This window comes from Aethalodelphis obliquidens, unplaced genomic scaffold, assembly GCF_003676395.1.
Source record: "Aethalodelphis obliquidens isolate GAN/ISIS:26980383/991018 unplaced genomic scaffold, ASM367639v1 scaffold42, whole genome shotgun sequence".
NCBI classification, from domain to species: domain Eukaryota; kingdom Metazoa; phylum Chordata; class Mammalia; order Artiodactyla; family Delphinidae; genus Aethalodelphis; species Aethalodelphis obliquidens.
The window spans coordinates 10,776,246-10,793,727 of record NW_020837986.1 but is presented as its reverse complement, the minus strand read 5'-3'; the positions used below and the strand labels follow the sequence as shown (position 1 = coordinate 10,793,727).

The window sequence follows — 17,482 nt, the reverse complement described above, 5'->3', positions numbered from 1 at the left end:
ATGGTGTATTGATGGAGTAAGCAAAGAAGATTATCTTTTTTTTTCCCACTCACACTGTGTCAACATATAATTGAGTGTGTGTGCACAAACACACAATAGAGACACTATTAGATGTGAGTGTACTAGAACTGTTCATGTATGTGAGAGTAATGTGGGTGGTTCAGAAATACCATCTTAGGGTGTGGGTGTGAATGATGGACTGACTATAAATACATGTGGGGTGTGAGATGGGAACATGCAAAGAGGGTGGAAGAGAGATGGATGCTGTGAGGGATGCTGTCAGGACCAGAATCCCTGAGAAGGCTTTTCCTCTAGTTCTGTCCAGCCTATTTGGTAGTCAGTGGGGGTGAGCCCAAGTCCCCAACCTGAGGCCCTGTTTTCTCCCCAGGGTGTGGTACACACAGTTGGGGGCTACATGCTCTATGTGGCCACAACCTTCAAGTATGTGTTTGACTTCCATGCGGAGGATGTGTTCTGGTGCACAGCAGACATTGGCTGGATCACTGGCCATTCCTATGTCACCTATGGGCCACTGGCCAACGGTGCCACCAGTGTTTTGGTAAGCAGGGTGCTGGGACTCAGGGCTACTTGGTTTATTTAGGGGATGGACAAGATGATCCTGGGTGACAACCTCCCAAAGCCACTTGGTCTAGAGGCAGAGGAACTTATACAATGACCTGTTTCCTGGAGAAAGAGGAGTTCTTAGGGGGTTGTATATCCTGACTGGGAAGGTCTCTTGGCTTGTCTGGTAAGGGAGTGAAGCCATGGATTTGTCAGAAAGGGCAAAATGCTGAGCCTGAGGGGATGGCAGGGGAATGGAGGGACTATTGAGAAGGACCCAAAATGACCAGCCATTACTGGGGTCAGTTTGAGGGGATTCCCACATACCCGGACATGAGCCGCCTATGGAGTATTGTGGACAAGTACAAGGTGACCAAGTTCTACACAGCACCTACAGCTATCCGCCTGCTCATGAAGTTTGGAGATGAGCCTGTTACCAGGTGAGACCCCTTCCCAACGGCTGCCCCATAGGTGTCCCTCAGAGCTGGTGCTGGCCTTTCGTGCACAGTCTTTTCCATTCCATTGTTCTAACACCCTGGCTTGGAATAGGGGAGGGGACAGGAGAAGAGCCTGTGCATGTCTTCCTGGCTCCCAGTGGTGCTTAGAGCCTTCCTTTCTCCCCATTCCCCTGCCCAAGGCATAGCCGGGCATCCTTACAGGTGCTAGGCACAGTGGGCGAACCCATCAACCCTGAGGCCTGGCTGTGGTACCACCGGGTGGTAGGTGCCCAGCGCTGCCCCATTGTGGACACCTTCTGGCAGACAGAGACAGTGAGTAAGGGGTTCAGAAGGCTGGGGTTCAGGGACAGTGTGGGAAGACTGACTCAAACCCCTGATCTCTGACTTCTACAGGGTGGCCATATGCTGACCCCTCTCCCTGGTGCCACACCCATGAAGCCTGGTTCTGCTGTGAGTGAGGCTCCCTTGGCTGGTCCTGGGCTGGGCAGAAGTAGAGTCTTGGGGCATTTGGCCTAGGTAGAGAGTGGGGGACTGGACTGATATGTGTGAGGAATTTGGGGCTCTGGGGCTCCTTAGGAGAGGTAGAGAGTTGAGTCAGAGTTGCCTCATTCCTCTCTGTGGGTCCTGTCTCCTGTTTGCTTCTAGACCTTCCCATTCTTTGGTGTAGCTCCTGCAGTCCTGAATGAGTCTGGGGAAGAGTTGGAAGGTGAAGCTGAAGGTTATCTGGTGAGATCCTGGCCCTTGCTCAGTGAGGAGGAGGCGCGGGGGAGGGTCCACAAAGGGGTACTGGACTCTCCTTTAGAGCTTAGAACCTAATCTTTCCCGGTAGCTGCTTTTGGCTAAAGCTCCATGGTTGAGGGTTTATCATCTGCAGAGAGACCCTAGGGGGGAATCCTTCTGGATACTTTGCCTGCCTCTCTGCCTTTTGGCCCACAAAGTTCTTAAGGGCTCTGCTCAAAGATACCTGATGGTGCCTTTTCGGGTCTGGAAGACATCGTGGAAAATCATATAGGCTCCAGAGTCAACCTGCCTGGGTTCAAATCCTGGCTCTGCCTCTTCTGTGACCTTAGTTAAGTTACCCAACCCCTCTGAACCTAAATGTTCTCACTTGTAAAACAGGGTTATAATAGTACCTGTGTCTCCTGTGGTTGCTGGATTGATTAGATAATCCATGTGAAGGTTTTACTTAGCACAGAACCTAACAGTTAGTGCTTGATAAATGTTAGCTGTTGTTGTGATTGTTTTATTAACAGTTGTGGGGAGATCATCAGCCCCCACCCTCCACCTCACTTCATTTTTATTAAGAGCAAGTTAGTAACAAGGGCAAGACTTGAATCCAGGTCTTCTGACTCTTAGCCTAGAATTTCATCCATCCTGTCAATCTGCTGCCACAGGATATTATTGATTGGGGCAATGATTACTTACTTATGTGTGGGTCCCACATTTTTATATAACTGTTTCATTTGCATCAAACTGGACTGGCATCCCTGAGGGATTACCTAAAAGGAGACTCAAATTTACTAAATGCTTATTACTAACAGAACATTGTGCCAGGCAGCTTCCACATACTATTAATTTAATCCTCACAATAACTTTGGGAGGTAGAGATTATTTTCTCTAATTTACAGATAAGGATCCTGAAGTTCAGAGAGATAACATTACCTACCTGGGGTCACACAGCTAGTAAGTGGCAGAGCTGGGATTCCAAGCCTGGATTGTCTATCTCCAAAGCCTGTACTTTGTCCTACTTCTCAGGAATGGCATTCAGGCTGTTTCTCCTAGGGTTTGACAAAGCTGTAATTGTCTTCCTGTAAGACAGTGTAGCAGATGTTACCACTGTGTCTTCCTCACTTTCCAGGTGTTCAAGCAGCCCTGGCCAGGGATCATGCGCACAGTCTATGGGAACCATGAACGCTTCGAGACCACCTACTTTAAGAAGTTTCCCGGGTACTATGTGACAGGAGATGGTGAGCCTTGGCTATCCCCTTCCCAAACCTCCCACCGAGATACGTACTGTCCCCTTTCATTTCCAAGAAGACTTGGTTAGGGATGTGTCTTATGTATCAGTGTCTAATATTCAGTCAGAACTACAGAGAAGATTATAAGAACGAGTGTTGCAGGAAGGCACTCAGCATGGTGCCATCTGAGATTTGATGTATGAGGGAAGAAGTTCTTATTTCCCTTGCTGCTAGGCTGAAAGAGATGGGGCATATGGCAGTATGTATTACTATGTCATGTGTATCCTCATGTCTGGAGCCTATGTTTGCCCATGTGTCCACCCACCAATCCATTCTTCCATAAATATTTATTGACCACCTACTATGTCCATGTACTTATCTAAGCACAGTACAGCTCTCATGGGGCTTACATTCAAGTAAGGGGAGACAGGCAAATAATTCAGCAAATAAATACTGCAGGGATGGCCACCATAGATGGGATGGTGAGAGGTTTCTCTGAAGTGACCAGAGACCTGAAGGGTGAGAAGGAGGCAGGCATGGGAAAATCTGGAGTAAGAATGAATGTTCTGTACCAGTGAGACACAAGCTTAGAATGTCTGAGGAACAGACTGAAGCTTGTGTAGCTGGAATGTAGTGAGCAAGGGGAAGAATTTCATATCAAGTTGGAGAGGGAGATAAGATAGGGCCTCGTGAGCCATGGTGAGGAGTTTGGATTTTATCCAGTGTACAGTGGGAGACCATCAGGGGTTTTAAGCAGAGAAGTGATAAGAATTTATTTATTATTTAATAACTTTGCTTGTTTTATGGAGAATAGACTTCAGGTCAGTATGTTAGTTATCTATTGCCATGGAACAAATTACCCTCAAACCTGGCAGCTTAAAACAACAAATATTTTATTATCTCATACAGTTTCTGAGGACCAGGAATCTGTGAGTGGCTTAGCTGGTGGTTGTCATTCAGAGTTTCTCGTGGGTTGCAGTCAACCTGTGGTCGGGGCTGTAGTCGTCTGAAGGTTTGACTGAGCCTGGAAGACACACGTCCAAGCTCACTCAAGTGGCTTTTGGCAGGAACCTTCAGTTCTTTGCCACATGGACCTTTCCATAGGGCTACTCATGACAGCTGGCTTCCCCCAGAGCAAGTAATCTGAGAGAATGCAACCAACACAGAAGCCACAGTCTTCTATAATCTAATCTCAGAAATGACATCCTATCATTTCTGCCAAACTCGACTGATCACAAGACAAACCCTAGTACACTGAGAAAGAGGACTACACAGGGGTATGAATACCAGGAAGTAGAGATCAGTGTGGCCATCTTGGAGCCTGCTACCACAGCAGGCAAGAGCAGAAGCAGGAAGACTTGTTAGGAGGCTATTGCTGTGGGTGTAGCAGTTTGGTAATGTGGATCTTGTATCCTACTGTGGGGTACTTATTATGTTGCACATTTCTTCTCTTCCCAGGCTGCCGGCGGGATCAGGATGGCTATTACTGGATCACTGGCAGGATTGATGACATGCTGAATGTATCTGGTGAGGACCAGGGACCATTTTCCCTTCTTATTTACCCTGCTTTCCCAGCAACTCCCAGCCAAAGCCTTCTGAGAGAGCCAGGATATCCTTTGGCCAGACCATGCCTGGAGTACAGCAAGCATTCAGTTCTGGACCCAGGTTTTGGAAGAAGAGTGATAAACATTGAAATGTACCTGGAGGAGTGGAACCAGGATGGTGGGACAACTGAAGTATGTCCTATGAGGAATGAATGAAAGGCCTTCCCCATTTGACCAGACCAGGACTGCCTTACTGGGACAGATGGAACAGGGGCTGGGATCTCTCTCATGGCACTTCCTTTCCCTTGACAAGGACACCTGCTGAGCACGGCAGAGGTAGAGTCAGCACTTGTGGAACATGAGGCTGTCGCAGAGGCAGCCGTGGTTGGCCACCCTCATCCTGTGAAGGGCGAATGCCTCTACTGTTTTGTCACCCTGTGCGATGGCCACACCTTCAGCTCCACCCTCACTGAGGAGCTCAAGAAACAGAGTAAGGAGCTTCCCTGGGCAGGGATTTCCAGGTCTGTCCTGATGGCCCAGGTTGCTGGGGAAGGGCTATAGTGAGCTGCTTCTCAAACCACAAACAGACCCCAGGGGGCCTTAGGGGCTAACTACCCTCTTCCCACCCAGTCTCTACTAGGTTAATAATGATTGACATTTATAGAATTCTTTCTCTGTGCCACCACTGAGCTAAGTGCTTTAAATGCATTAATCTATTTAATCTCTATAATCACCTCCATGAAATAGATCCTATTGTTGCTCTCACTTTAAAGATGAAGAAATTGAGGCTCAGAGAAGTTAAATCTCTTGTCCAAGGCCATACTGCTAGTAAAGCGGAATTTCAACTCTAGCAGGCTGATTCTAGAGCTTGAGTTCCATGAAGGTGAATTAATATAAAATGAGAGTGTAAAGAGACAATGTGTTAAAAGAGAGAAAGACAGAAATGAGCCTGAGAATGATTGTGGGCAAAACCTTGAAGAGGAAATAGGTTGGAAACAAAGCCATCTCTGCCTTGGTTTTGGGCAGCCTGGCTAAGGGTACTGAAAAAATGCATAATGATTTGTTGGTTACAGTTAGAGAAAAGATTGGCCCCATTGCCACACCGGATTACATCCAGAATGCACCCAGCTTGCCTAAAACCCGCTCAGGTATGTCCAGAGGCCTTGAGGGATTGGGACTGGATTTGCCAAGGCCCAGTGGTGGTGGAGTGTGTGTGGATGGAAGTGTTCGGCAGGGCTGGAATGGGTCAGTGTTGTCACCAGGTAACCAGAAGCCTGTGGTCCCCCAGGGAAAATCATGAGGCGGGTGCTTCGGAAGATCGCTCAGAATGACCACGACCTGGGGGACGTGTCCACCGTGGCTGACCCATCCGTCATCACCCAGCTCTTCAACCAACGTTGCCTGACCATCCAGTGAACTGGACCCTGCCCATTACCCAGGATTCCCCCTGCTTGGCTTTCCAAAGTTTTGCCCACCGTCCCTGCCCCCATCCAGGAGTACTCAGGGCCTGTGCTGACCCACACCACCTCCCCGACGAGCTGTCTGGAACTGAGGACGAGCTTTGCCTCTGGGTGCAGGCAACTTCCTGCGACCGCCAGGCAGATGGGACAGGGCGCAGGTCAACCTCAGGCTGCTGTGCCCCTAGACTGCAAAGAGCCATTAGCGCCCAGAACAGCGACCTGAAGGTCATATCTCAAACCCAAGTTAAGTGTTCAGTGGGCAAGTGAGGGCATAGACTGAAGCAGGGAAGCAACTCTAATGCTATGTCAGCTCTCTCAGGAAGCATCAGTACTTATTTTGGGCATGCACTTGCCCTTAGAAATGCCTGTTTGTGAGTCCTGGAACAATTGATTATTATTTTTTAAACACTTTGCTGCTTCTGTTATGGGTCTGAATTCCCTTTTGTGCTAGATGGCTTGTCTGCCATTTGTTCCAGAGGCTGTGCAGGCAGGCTCAGTTTCCAGAGGGTTTTCAGATCATTTGTGTCTTAGCAGGAGTAAATGTGTTATGTTCCTAGGACCAGAGGAGCTTGATTTTCTTGTCCTCTTTTCCCACCCTCCCCTGAACAGAGTCTTGCCCATGGGAGACTCTCAGATGAAGCTCTCTTTTCTTGCCTGTTGTACTCAAGCGCTGTGGTTGTAGGAATAAAGTCTGTGACCTCAAGGAGGTGGTGACTTGCTTTCTTGGTTATCTTACAGGCTGTGTACGTGCTAGCTGTTATGACTTGTGTGGGGAAGGGGAGTGGTTTTCCTCAGGAATACCCCAATATTCACCTTCTAGAACTTTTGGTTTAGGCAGAGCTAGGCAGGGCTTCCAGGCCCTTTGACAAGCTCCTGAGCTAATCAGGAAAGCAAATGAAGCAGGATTACAACTGTGATGTCCCATCATGGTTGCCTTCCCTCCTGGGCTCCTGCTAGAGACCTTCTCTCTTCCCTATGATCCTGTGGGAGCATTAGTGAGTGACTAAGGATTGAAATTTCAGGGTCCTATCCATAGGGTCAGGAGCTAGGGAGACTCTGATTACAGCCAAGTTACTTCCCCTGCTCCAGTCTACCTGAAGTGGCCCGACTCGGATTATAGCTTCTCCCTCCCCTAAATGTACAAACCAAGGAATCACAGAATCAACAAAGTAGTTTTATTTAAGGCAGAGGTGGGAAAAGGCTGTGCCCCTCTACCCTTTTCCTCCTACCCCTCAGTCCTATCCCAAGTCAGACACTGGAACTTGCTGGAAAGGCTGACAATGGGCTAACAGGAGGGTGGCAGTGTTATGGTCCCTTACCTCAGATCAGCTTCTTTTCAGCTGTACCCACACCCTGAGGATTTAGGGGCCTCTAGATTGCACCTAAGGGAAACACAGCTTTTCTGGTTCTCAGATGGGAAAGCTGTGGGGAAGGTACCCAGCTGACCCTTCCATGAAGACCCTGGAAATCTCTAGAAGAGATCAACCTTCCCAAGGTAAGGGGAGGGCAGCCCCTTAGGAGGGCTAGGAGAGGAATGATAAGTACAAAGGATAGAAGGTCTTTCGAGTAAAGTCTGGGCAGGCCTCGCTGTGTCCTCACACAGGGTATGGGTTGTCTAGGACTGCCACTCCTGCTGCCACACCACCATCAGCATGCTCGATGGCTTTGGTTCGAAGCAGATGTCCCACGTGCTTGTTCATCACAAGTGTCTTTCCCTGCCTATAGAAATGGGAGCAGGAGACACACAACTCCATCACCTGGACTCAGCCCTCAAACCCAAGACCTTCACTCGTCCCAGCTGAGCTGTACGTGGGTGACTGACTACACCTGAGAAAGTGCTAGGATTTTTGAATCAGATTTGGGTTTGCATCCTAGCTTGGATATTATTAGCTCTGTGTCTTTGAGCAAGTTACTCAGCCTTTCTAAATATCAATTTCCTCAGTTTAAAATAGGGATAATACCTCTCACTTTGCAAGATGGTCACGAGGAATGAATAAAGCAGGAACAGCACTTAGCATGATGCCAGGCTCACATTTCATGTTCTGTAGCTGTAAATTTCCTTCCTACCTCTCAAAATGGCTGTGGTGGGGGTGGGGTGGGGGGCTGGGGAGGAAATTGCCAGCAGAGATGCTGTGAGGAGAGTGCTTGGAGGGGAAGATAATAGAGAGGGCAGGCTCTGGTGGGGAGCATGGTAGGATCTGGAATTCCTTCCTTGCGCTGATCGTGGTGTGAGTATTTTGCAGGAAGTGGTATGAGGGACCAGGAACTGTTCCTTACAAATTCCCCAGTCTTCCTCTTCCTGATTCTTTAGTGTTCAAATCCAAACCCAGGGGCCACTCAGCTTTTCAAAGCCACTGAGTATCCTCTAGCTGGCCCATCCCACCTTTTCCCAGAATCCCCAGTGGCCTGGGACTGGACCCAAATTCTTTCCTTCCCTGGGGTTTCCCAGTCCAGGGTTATTTTCTCACCCATCTTGATACTACTTGGAATTTCCTTTATAGTTTCAAAGCACTTCTCATCTGGGCTTCATTTGATAGCCTTGTGAGGTGGGCAGATCTTGGATCCTTGGCCTCATTTACTAGATAAGGAAACACACTGCTTGGCTCACCTGACATAGACCCCGAAGATGCCCAGCTCTGAAATGCATTGGACCACTTGGGCAGGGCTTCCAGGTCGTAGTAGACAATTCCCAAAAGGTTCAGGTTCTATCTTCTCCATGAGGATGTAGGAGGCTCTCTCCTCACTGTCCTTCAGCCGCTCCAGGGCCTGTACCATCTCCTCCCCGTATAGGTTGTTACCTGCAATTCCACTAAGCAGTCACCCTGGACCCTCTCCCCACCTTCTCCACCCTATGCTCCCACTTCTAGGGCCACGTGGGCAAGTCAGGAACCTCAGTTCCTGACACCAGCTCAGTGAACCCGGGGCAGGCCTGGCTTCCAAGGAAGAAATGTCACCTTAACAGGAGAGCTCTTACACAAGCGAACACACCTTCCACCACACCATCCTGCCCTGGTTCTCTTCGTATCTGTTTATGGCTGTTCCTTCTCAGCCTTCCTGACTGGCTCCTGCCCCTCTTAAATATTGGGGTTTCCAAGGAATCAGTCCTTCACTCTGTTCTCTCCTCCACGTATATACTTTTTTTTCAGGGAGATCTCTTCCAAGGCTTCATCTATATCCTATAACTTGTTTACTCCCAAATCTCTAACTAAAGCTCCCTGCTCTAGACATCACAGATATCCCATGGGCTCCCAAAATAAACTCAACATGTCCAAACAGAACTCATTACTTCTGCCTGACTGCTTCTCCTGGAACTTCCTACCCTCAATCAAGTGAAAGGCATTCTTGAGTCATTTAACTCCTCTCTCTCCATTACCTGTCATGAACTTGGACATGTCTCTTCAGTTTGTATTCCACACTGTCATAAGCCCTAGCCCAGCCTTCTACATTGCTCTCTGGACAACTATACCCGTCTCCTCTATGGTCTCTCTGCCACCAGTGTCTCCCTACATTCCAGGACACACTCTACCATGGCTGAAACATGGATCCTAGATCAATCATGTGTCCCTTCCCTCCTTAAAACTTTCTAATGGCTTCCCGCTACCCTTAGGATAAAATCCAATTTCCTACATATATTCAACGTCCTTTATAATCAGGTCCCAAACCATCTTTTCCAACCCAAATCCCTGCCTTCTCTCACCTCCCACACTGCACTCCAGCCTGACCAGTTACTCATTAATCTCCAAACATATCACACTTTCACGGACCAGTGCCTATGCCTGAGGTTGCTTCTTCTGTATGGAATACTCTTCCCCCTTTTCCACCTGGGAAACTGGTACCTAACCCTTAAGGCCAAGATCAAAAACCATCTCCTCTGGGTCAGGAGACAGACGTGATCCCTGCCCTCAAGGAGTTCCAATTAAGCAGGAAGATATCCAACCTCCTGATATGCCCCCATCCTGCTTCCCCACAATTCACCCTCAGGCACCTCAGACTACACTTGCCCAAACCCTCCAGTGCTGGTTAATCACATTCCCTTGTGCACAGGCATTTCTGCAGTGTAGTGGTTATCACGTTCGCCTCACACATTCCCTTGTGCTCCACTGCACTTGACCAAAGGGTCTCCTGGGATACTGTCCAAGGTGGGGACATGTGCCAGTTCCTCTTGTATCCCCCAGAGCCTGGGACCATGCCCATAGCAAGTGCAGATCAGCACTGGTAACAGCCTGCTGGCCCCCTTTCACTGAGCAGCCCTGCAAAGAGGGAACCACCTACCTCCACCCTCTCTCTGGGGCTTTAGCACGAAGCAGCTAGGGGCAGCAATGGCCTCAGTGATAGCCTGGTCCCCTTCTTCACCCTGGCAGGAGGCAAGAAAGCAGTCACTAGCAGTCTTGGGCCAAAGAGGCAGGAGCCAAGGTCCTGCTGGTTGTATAGAGCAGCATCAGAGGAAGAGCAGGAGGAGGAAGAGTCATAAGCCCCTTTAGGCTGGATGCTACTATCTGGATATGACCCCAGCAAGCCCCCTGTAGCAGTGAGTACAGTGACAACAAGCTTTCTTGGGCAACAGTTCAGGAGCAGCAAGAGGTCTGGAAAACAGGTACAGATATTCCTCAATTCTTGCTGTCTACCTCAGCCCCTTCCCCTGGTTACCATCCCCATCTCCACCTTTGCTGTGGGAGCTTACAATGGATTCCAGCCCTCCTTCCCAGGGCTCTAGGGGTTTTCTCAGAGCATCACTGACCCAAGTCCAGCCCAGTGCCAGTTCCAGCCTCTGCAACACATTGGGCTCTGGGTCCCTGATACCTAGGGGGCCTGTGGTGGGAGAAGCGGGCTGTCCACGCACCATGTCCAGTGAGTAGAGGCCAGCAAAGGTGGCACGGAGGCGGGCCACGGCCTCAGGCTGGCCGGGGAGCAACACCTCCAGCATGCCTGATCTGCTCAGCTCCTGTTGCACCTTCTTAGTCCCAGCCAGCTGCGTGGCAATGTCCGGGCACTTCACAGCACATGACCTCTCCAGCAGCAGCCGTGCTCCCCAGTTCTGCAGAGAGAAGAAACCAAAAGGAATTCTACTTTATTTTACTTTGGCTGGCCTTTAATGAGCATCCTTCAGGTGCCAGGTATCCTCACATTCATTATCTCCCAGGGTCATTGCAACATCCTTGTGAGGCAGGTACGGCCCCTCCTATTATGCAGGATTCTTGCCCTTATGGAGCTTATGGTCTAGCACAATGACACATGACTATAATTAAAAGGGAAAATGACAAAAGGTGAAAAGGTGTAGAACAGTTGATGAAGAGGTTTGAAAGGGGTGGGACACTTGTTTATGAGCTCAGCTTCCTACTGTACTACAGATAAAATACAAACTCCTTACCACGGCCTATAAGATCCTGTAAGGATCTGCTTCTTGTCTCCTTTTCAACCTCATTCCATGCCATCCCTCCACCTCACTCCCACCTTGCAGCCACACAGGTTTGTCAATCCTCAAACACAAATGTCATTTCCACCTCAGGGCCTTTGCATTTGCTGCATTTCCCTCTGCCTGGAATTCTTGTCATTTTGGCTTTTCTGATGGATGGCTGGATCCCTCTCATCCTTAAATCTTGGCTCAAAGTCATCTTCTCAAACCACCCTATTTAATGTGGGTTTCCCCATAATTCTCTGTGTTTTCACCCTGTTGTTTCAAAGAGTTTCCCCCAGCTAGAAAAAACCATTTTTTCTACTTTTGTTTACTTTCTGATGACCATCTCCCTGACCAAACTGTGAGCTCCATAAGGACCCTTGTCTGTCTTATTTCCTGTTGTATCCCTAGTGTCTAACACAGTGCCTGAAGCATTGTAGGTGCTCAATAAATATTTGTTATTGTTGTTTAATGAGGTGAAATTGAGTGGACAGGTAGAGTCTGACAGGTGAGACTCAACAGGGAAGAGGTATTAAGGTTAACAAAATAATATGAGCGAAGGTCTGCTGGTGAGTAATCGCAGGATGAGTAGTCTGGTGGGCCAGGAGTTTAGGGTGTGAGAGGCAGGAAAACAGCAGAGGATCATGCCTCCCAGCTCTAGTCCCCATTCTCAGGCACTAGAGGGACAGTCTGTCCTTGACTCCAGACCACATCAAACTGCCCACAGCAGGATCAGGGCTATGGCCTGAGGAACACCCCCCCCCCATCCCACTCTCACCCCCACACATGCTGTCCTTTCTTTGATGTAGTCAGTCCACCTGCAGCATCTCTGCCTGGTCTTCACCAATAACCCCAGCCACCTAACAACTAGGCTAGTGTTCTGGGTAGAGTTAAAGGTACCCTGAATATCAGAGAAAAACCCAGAAAAGTACCCCATTGTGGAAGGTAGGGAAAGCAAAACTCAGAGATGAGCAGGGCCTTGCTCATGGTCACCTGGCAATTCACTAAGCCTAGCAGATTCACCTCCATGTCTAAAACTGGTCTGAGTTTCTCAGTTCCCTAAAAATGTTCTCCCCCTTATGCACTAATTTCCCTCCTTGTTAACTCAATAAAGTTTTCTTTGGCCCTTTTCCCAAACCCCTTGTCCTGGAACCAGGACATTTTCCCAATAGACAGTGGGATTGACAAACCTGTGGGGCTGCAAGGTGGGAGTGAGGTGGAGGGATGGCATGCAATGAGGTTGAAAAGGAGACAAGAGGCAGATCCCTATACAGCTGGGCCTTAGGGAGGATCTTACATTCAAAGAATTATCAATCTGGGAGGAACTCCCTCAATTTTCTAGTGTAGTTCCTCACCTTACCGAAACTGAGCCCAGAAAGGGTCAGGAACCTGCCCCTGGTCACACCGAGGCAGAGCCAAATGGTCATGACCCCTAGACTACTGCTTATGGTATTTTCTAACTTATTTTCTCCTTTACCTTCTCCCAACTGAAAGCAGGGCTTCTTAGCTTCTCCATGCTGTGGATTAGGGGCAGGGGGAGGAGAATGATATACTAGGAAAGCCACTGGACTGAGAGTCAGAAAGTTTGGGAGCTCTCTGTGGGACCTTAGATAAGCACCTGCATCTCTCAAACCTTAGTTTCTCCATCTATATAATGGGGATAATTACACACCTCACAGAGTGGTTATAAGGATTAAATGAAATAGTGGATGTGGAATGTAATTTTGAAACTACCTGGTAGGATAGCAAGCTAAGGTGATATTATCATTACTGTCATTAACATGAATGGACAGCAGATAAAAACTTTCTGATGCAGATAAAAGAGAAGTAAGAGTTGGCAAGAAGGAAATGGTCAGTGGTGTAGTGGCACTGGTTTGCATTGGCTAGTGAGAGCTGACTGAATCCATCTCTTCCCAGCTCTGTTCAGAGATGTTAAGATGGGTAGCTTTGAAACTGGCCAGGATGGGAGTATTTACAACCTAGAAATCAGAAAATGCTACAAATAGGGGCTTGTCTCCACAGAAAGATTGTTACACATTTACCAGCATATCCCTACAAACAGTGTGAATGGCTGGTGCATTGTGGTTTCCTGAGGATTCAGATTCTAGAAGATTGTGTGTAGAGAGTGAGAGGTAGCAAAAAGCTTGTGGGAGGACAGGAAGTTCCAGCAGCAAGTTCCCTCAGGAAGAACTGAAGCCAGAGCTCAGGAAATAACCTAGGTTGTTGTGACACCTGAGTTGAATCTCTGAAGAACGATGGTAGGTCCCAGAGGCAAAGAATGGTCTAACAGAAAGTACCAACCTGTAGACTGTAATGACTTGGCATGTAGCCATCCCGGAAGTAAACCACAGCAACTTCCTGGTCGTCCCTAGAACACAGGATGGAGAAAGCTGTTGTGTTAAATTGAAACTGATGTGTTCAGGGACTTCCCTAGTGGCACAGTGGTTGAGAATCTGCCTGCCAATGCAGGGGACATGGGTTCGAGCGCTGGTCCAGGAAGATCTCACATGCCGTGGAGCAACTAAGCCTGTGCGCCACAACTACTGAGCCTGCGCTCTAGAGCCCACGAGCCACAACTACTGAAGCCCGTGTGCCTAGAGCCCGTGCTCCGCAACAAGAGAAGCCACCACAATGAGAAGCCCCACACCGCAACGAAGAGTAGCCCCCGCTCGTCCCAACTAGAGAAAGCCTGCGTGCAGCAACGAAGACCCAACACAGCCAAAAATAAATAAAATAGAATAAATAAATTTATAAGAGATAAAAAATAAAATAAAACTGATGTATTCAGTGGTTCAATCTATTTCAGGGTGCATCAAAATGCATTTGGCTTCTTTCTTTGAAAGTCAGTGCACAGGGGTAGCCTGAACAGGGATTCATTGGAAGAATGAAAGTAGACACCCACACACCATCAATGCTTCCACTAAAAAATGGAGGTATGCAGTGGGGAATGCCTTCTAATATTCCAGATCTAGAGTCATTCTAGTAAGGCCGAAGGCAACCAGAATCAAATTAGGTAATTTTTAAAAGGTGGGCTCAAAATTACTGAGCAGCAGAATCATATTGCTATATATAATCATACAGCTAGCAAAACACACTTGTATTTATACTGCTTAAAGTAGCTGATTTTTTTAAATGGTAGGGGGTGAGGGTGGGGAGATGCAAAATATGAATCTAGTTAAGCCACATACTGTCTTTTTGAACTTCTTCCCCTTTTCTTTGATTTATTTGATATTGTTTGATTTATCTGGAAAGTAAATTAATGACTTTGTTTTGTTAAGATAGAAGCGCACTTTGAAAATAGTAAGTGGTATTGTGAAACGCCAGGAGGTTCTTGATTTTAAGAATCACACATTTCCAGGTCTAAATATGTGTGCTGTAAGCAATGGTACCCAAATATGTGATACTGAAGTCACTTGGTGGTGGCCCCTGAAGGGAAGCACAGGGCCTGGCTTGGAACACAAATCCAGGCCCTTTGAGGTCTTGCATGAGACGTCAGAGAGCAACTCCCAGACCAATCAAAGAATAAGCTGGTTACTCCTCTTCCTCCTTGACTGCCCAACCCAACTGCCCAGGTCTGACTTGACTAGCCAAGAAGGGCAAGAAAACTTTTGGGAGCCCAGAGGCATATGAAAACCAAGGTTATCCAGAATGTCAATAGTTCTGATACAACCCGTTAGAAGCAGAACTTGGCATGTCCAAAATTTCCTGGGATGGTGGGATATTTTCAGAGTTCACCCTAAAGTTCAGAGAGAAGGAAGCAAGCCATCACATCTCCCAGAAGAAAGGATTATTTAGGGGAAGTGGGCAGCAGGATGAGTTTCCTAAATCAGCCCTCTATTGGATCCTTGGGGAATGCTCCCTGGACACTTACATAAACAGTCTTCGGTCCTGGTCTAGAGACCCCTTTTCAGAGACATCTTCAAACTTTCGCCGGATTACATGGATATTCCTGGGAAAGATGGGCAAGGCTCAGAGTGGATGCTCTGTTCTGAGTGGCTCTCCCCAGCCCTGGGGCTACATCTGGAGGTCTCCCCTCCTTTACTTACCTGGCCAGTAGCTCATTCTCTATGGCACGCTGGTCAAATATATTCCTTTCCTTCTCTTGGGCAATCAGTAGCACCCGAGCGCTGGGAAAAGAGCACAGGTGGCCCAAGGTGGCTACAAATCTTGTCTTCCCTTCATCCCACCCCCTCAGAAGTGAGAATGAGAACACGGCTTCCCCGAAAGAGTAGATATTCTCTCTACTCAGGACTGCCTCAGGCATAGACACCTGAGGCTACAACACATTATTTCCTGAATATAGAAAACTTGAAAAAATGGACATGTCTCTGCCCCTTCTCCAGTAGGTAGATGAAATATTGTAATGATGTCAATCTTCTGTGCAAATTAAAATTTAGATTTAAAACCATCTCAAAAACCCAAGAGGACTTTTTCTTAGAATTTAACATAATGATTCCAAGTTCTTCTGGAAGAATAAAGAAGTGAGAGTACTGAAGAATATTTTGTAAAAGAACAATGCTGGGAGTTAGGGGATAATGACCCTATTGCTAGATTGTGAATCATATAATAAAAGAGTGTGTGATTCTTTCAAAAAGAAAAAAAAAAAAAAGAATAGCTCAATGGAATCCTCAATGGAATCCAACAGAAACACTATAGAGAAAACTATGAATAAGGCATTATCTCCTGGGGCCTCCCAACATTTCTGTGAGGTACACAGGGCCACGTTTGGTCCCACCGTATTAATGGGATCACTGGGGCTTACCTGGCCTCTTCCTTTCTGCTTATCCACATGTTTCTTAAAGGAGCAAGAGCTCGAGGACTCAGGGAAATGCAAAGAATTGTCTGTTTGGCTACCGACCAAGCTGTTTTCAGTTGTCAAGAACAGGTCCAGGTGTCTCCCATCAGACTCTCTTAGTGTCACTGCTCAGCAGTACCAAACTCCATTTTTGCTGTAGCTGTATTGCTCTGTGCCCAAGGCTTCTTGCTGAGCTCTTGGGTGGGCAGACTTGGCTTAGGATTTTAAGTGTGGATTCCTGACCTCCCATACTTGGCCTCTTGTCTATCTTTGCTTCTCCCTCCCTCAGCTGAACCTCTTGGACTACACTCTGCCTGACTCCTTTCCACTTAGCTAAAACACAGGTCCTAGTATGCCCCTTCTCCTGGCCTGCCTGAAATCTCACAAGCCATCTTGCCCTGAGAGAGTCCCGAGGGCCAATGACCTTGCTCTTTACTTTGTAGCCTGATCTGCTCTGCTCATGAGTGGGAGGTGGCACTTGGCCCAGGCTGGCCCACCTCCAAGGAAAGGTGGAGGAGAGGCTGTAGGTTAAAGTGGAACTGCATGCTCTGGTTAATGAAGCCTCCTGCCAAATAATCGGACTCAGACTCGGAAAACATATTCTACCTCCTCCTGCCTTTAATTCTGAGCAGTCTCTTGACAGCAGGTCTAGGAAAGTTATCAGCTAAGGAAGGTGAAGTAGCAGTAGCATGCTGACTGGGAATGAGGACTCCAGAGTCCCAGTGCTGGCTTTGTCAGTGATCTATGGTATACCCTTGGGTAAGTCAGTTCCTTTCCTTGGGCCCTGATTTCCCCATGTATAAGATAAGGGTGTTAAATAAATCATAGTTCCCAACCTTTTATATCAAGAATCCCCTTTTCTTATCCCTACTCATTCTAACCACAGACACTATATTTTGAAAGAGTTTGAATAAATATCTAAATTGAAATCATAATTCATTTTCCTGGCTTAATTTTTAAAAATTCTTTTAAAATGTATGAGATAATTGATGAAAATTCATCTGCTCTACAAATGCTCGAACCTCAGTTTTTCAGTCTATACTATGGGACCACTCCTTTCAGAAGAACAGTGTAGTAGAGAGAACACAGGCTTTAGGGCCAGATAAACATGAATTCTAAACTTACTAGCTGTGTGACTTTGGGCAAGTTATTCAACCTCTCTGAGCCCTCCGTTTGCTCTTCTGTAAAACAAAACTCTTTAAATGGTAGTAATTATTACTATCATTATCGTTATTATTGAAAGTATCATAAAATGACCCTCACTGAATTTTTTAAAGCATTTTTCAAATCTATGATTTCATTTAATTCTTA

General features: G+C 47.4%; 2 protein-coding genes across 10 annotated transcripts in view; one reads left to right on the top strand and one right to left on the bottom strand.

Annotated features, from left to right (window-relative positions):
* Window positions 1-6,685, top strand: part of ACSS2 (acyl-CoA synthetase short chain family member 2) — a 47,779-nt gene extending 41,094 nt beyond the window's left edge. For 2 of the 4 annotated variants that reach the window (XM_027078501.1, XM_027078500.1), the window contains 10 exons: window positions 389-559; window positions 868-1,001; window positions 1,199-1,331; window positions 1,413-1,469; window positions 1,665-1,745; window positions 2,878-2,986; window positions 4,436-4,504; window positions 4,835-5,011; window positions 5,595-5,669; window positions 5,810-6,685. In XM_027078501.1, the coding sequence (XP_026934302.1) occupies window positions 389-559; window positions 868-1,001; window positions 1,199-1,331; window positions 1,413-1,469; window positions 1,665-1,745; window positions 2,878-2,986; window positions 4,436-4,504; window positions 4,835-5,011; window positions 5,595-5,669; window positions 5,810-5,937 (1,134 nt within the window). In that variant the 3' untranslated portion in view covers window positions 5,938-6,685. Of the gene's footprint in view, window positions 1-388; window positions 560-867; window positions 1,002-1,198; window positions 1,332-1,412; window positions 1,470-1,664; window positions 1,746-2,877; window positions 2,987-4,435; window positions 4,505-4,834; window positions 5,012-5,594; window positions 5,670-5,783 lie in introns of all 4 variants that reach the window. The other 2 variants (XM_027078502.1, XM_027078503.1) reach the window with 2 other exon arrangements.
* Window positions 6,686-7,134: 449 nt separating this feature from the next.
* Window positions 7,135-17,482, bottom strand: part of GSS (glutathione synthetase) — a 33,060-nt gene continuing 22,712 nt past the window's right edge. For 5 of the 6 annotated variants that reach the window (XM_027078514.1, XM_027078512.1, XM_027078515.1 and 2 more), the window contains 7 exons: window positions 15,423-15,503; window positions 15,248-15,325; window positions 13,678-13,744; window positions 10,822-11,016; window positions 10,254-10,335; window positions 8,590-8,779; window positions 7,135-7,700 (listed from right to left, as the gene is read on the bottom strand). In XM_027078514.1, coding sequence (XP_026934315.1) covers window positions 7,577-7,700; window positions 8,590-8,779; window positions 10,254-10,335; window positions 10,822-11,016; window positions 13,678-13,744; window positions 15,248-15,325; window positions 15,423-15,503 — 817 coding nt within the window. In that variant the 3' untranslated portion in view covers window positions 7,135-7,576. Of the gene's footprint in view, window positions 7,701-8,449; window positions 8,560-8,589; window positions 8,780-10,253; window positions 10,336-10,821; window positions 11,017-13,677; window positions 13,745-15,247; window positions 15,326-15,422; window positions 15,504-17,482 lie in introns of all 6 variants that reach the window. The other variant, XM_027078516.1, reaches the window with a different exon arrangement.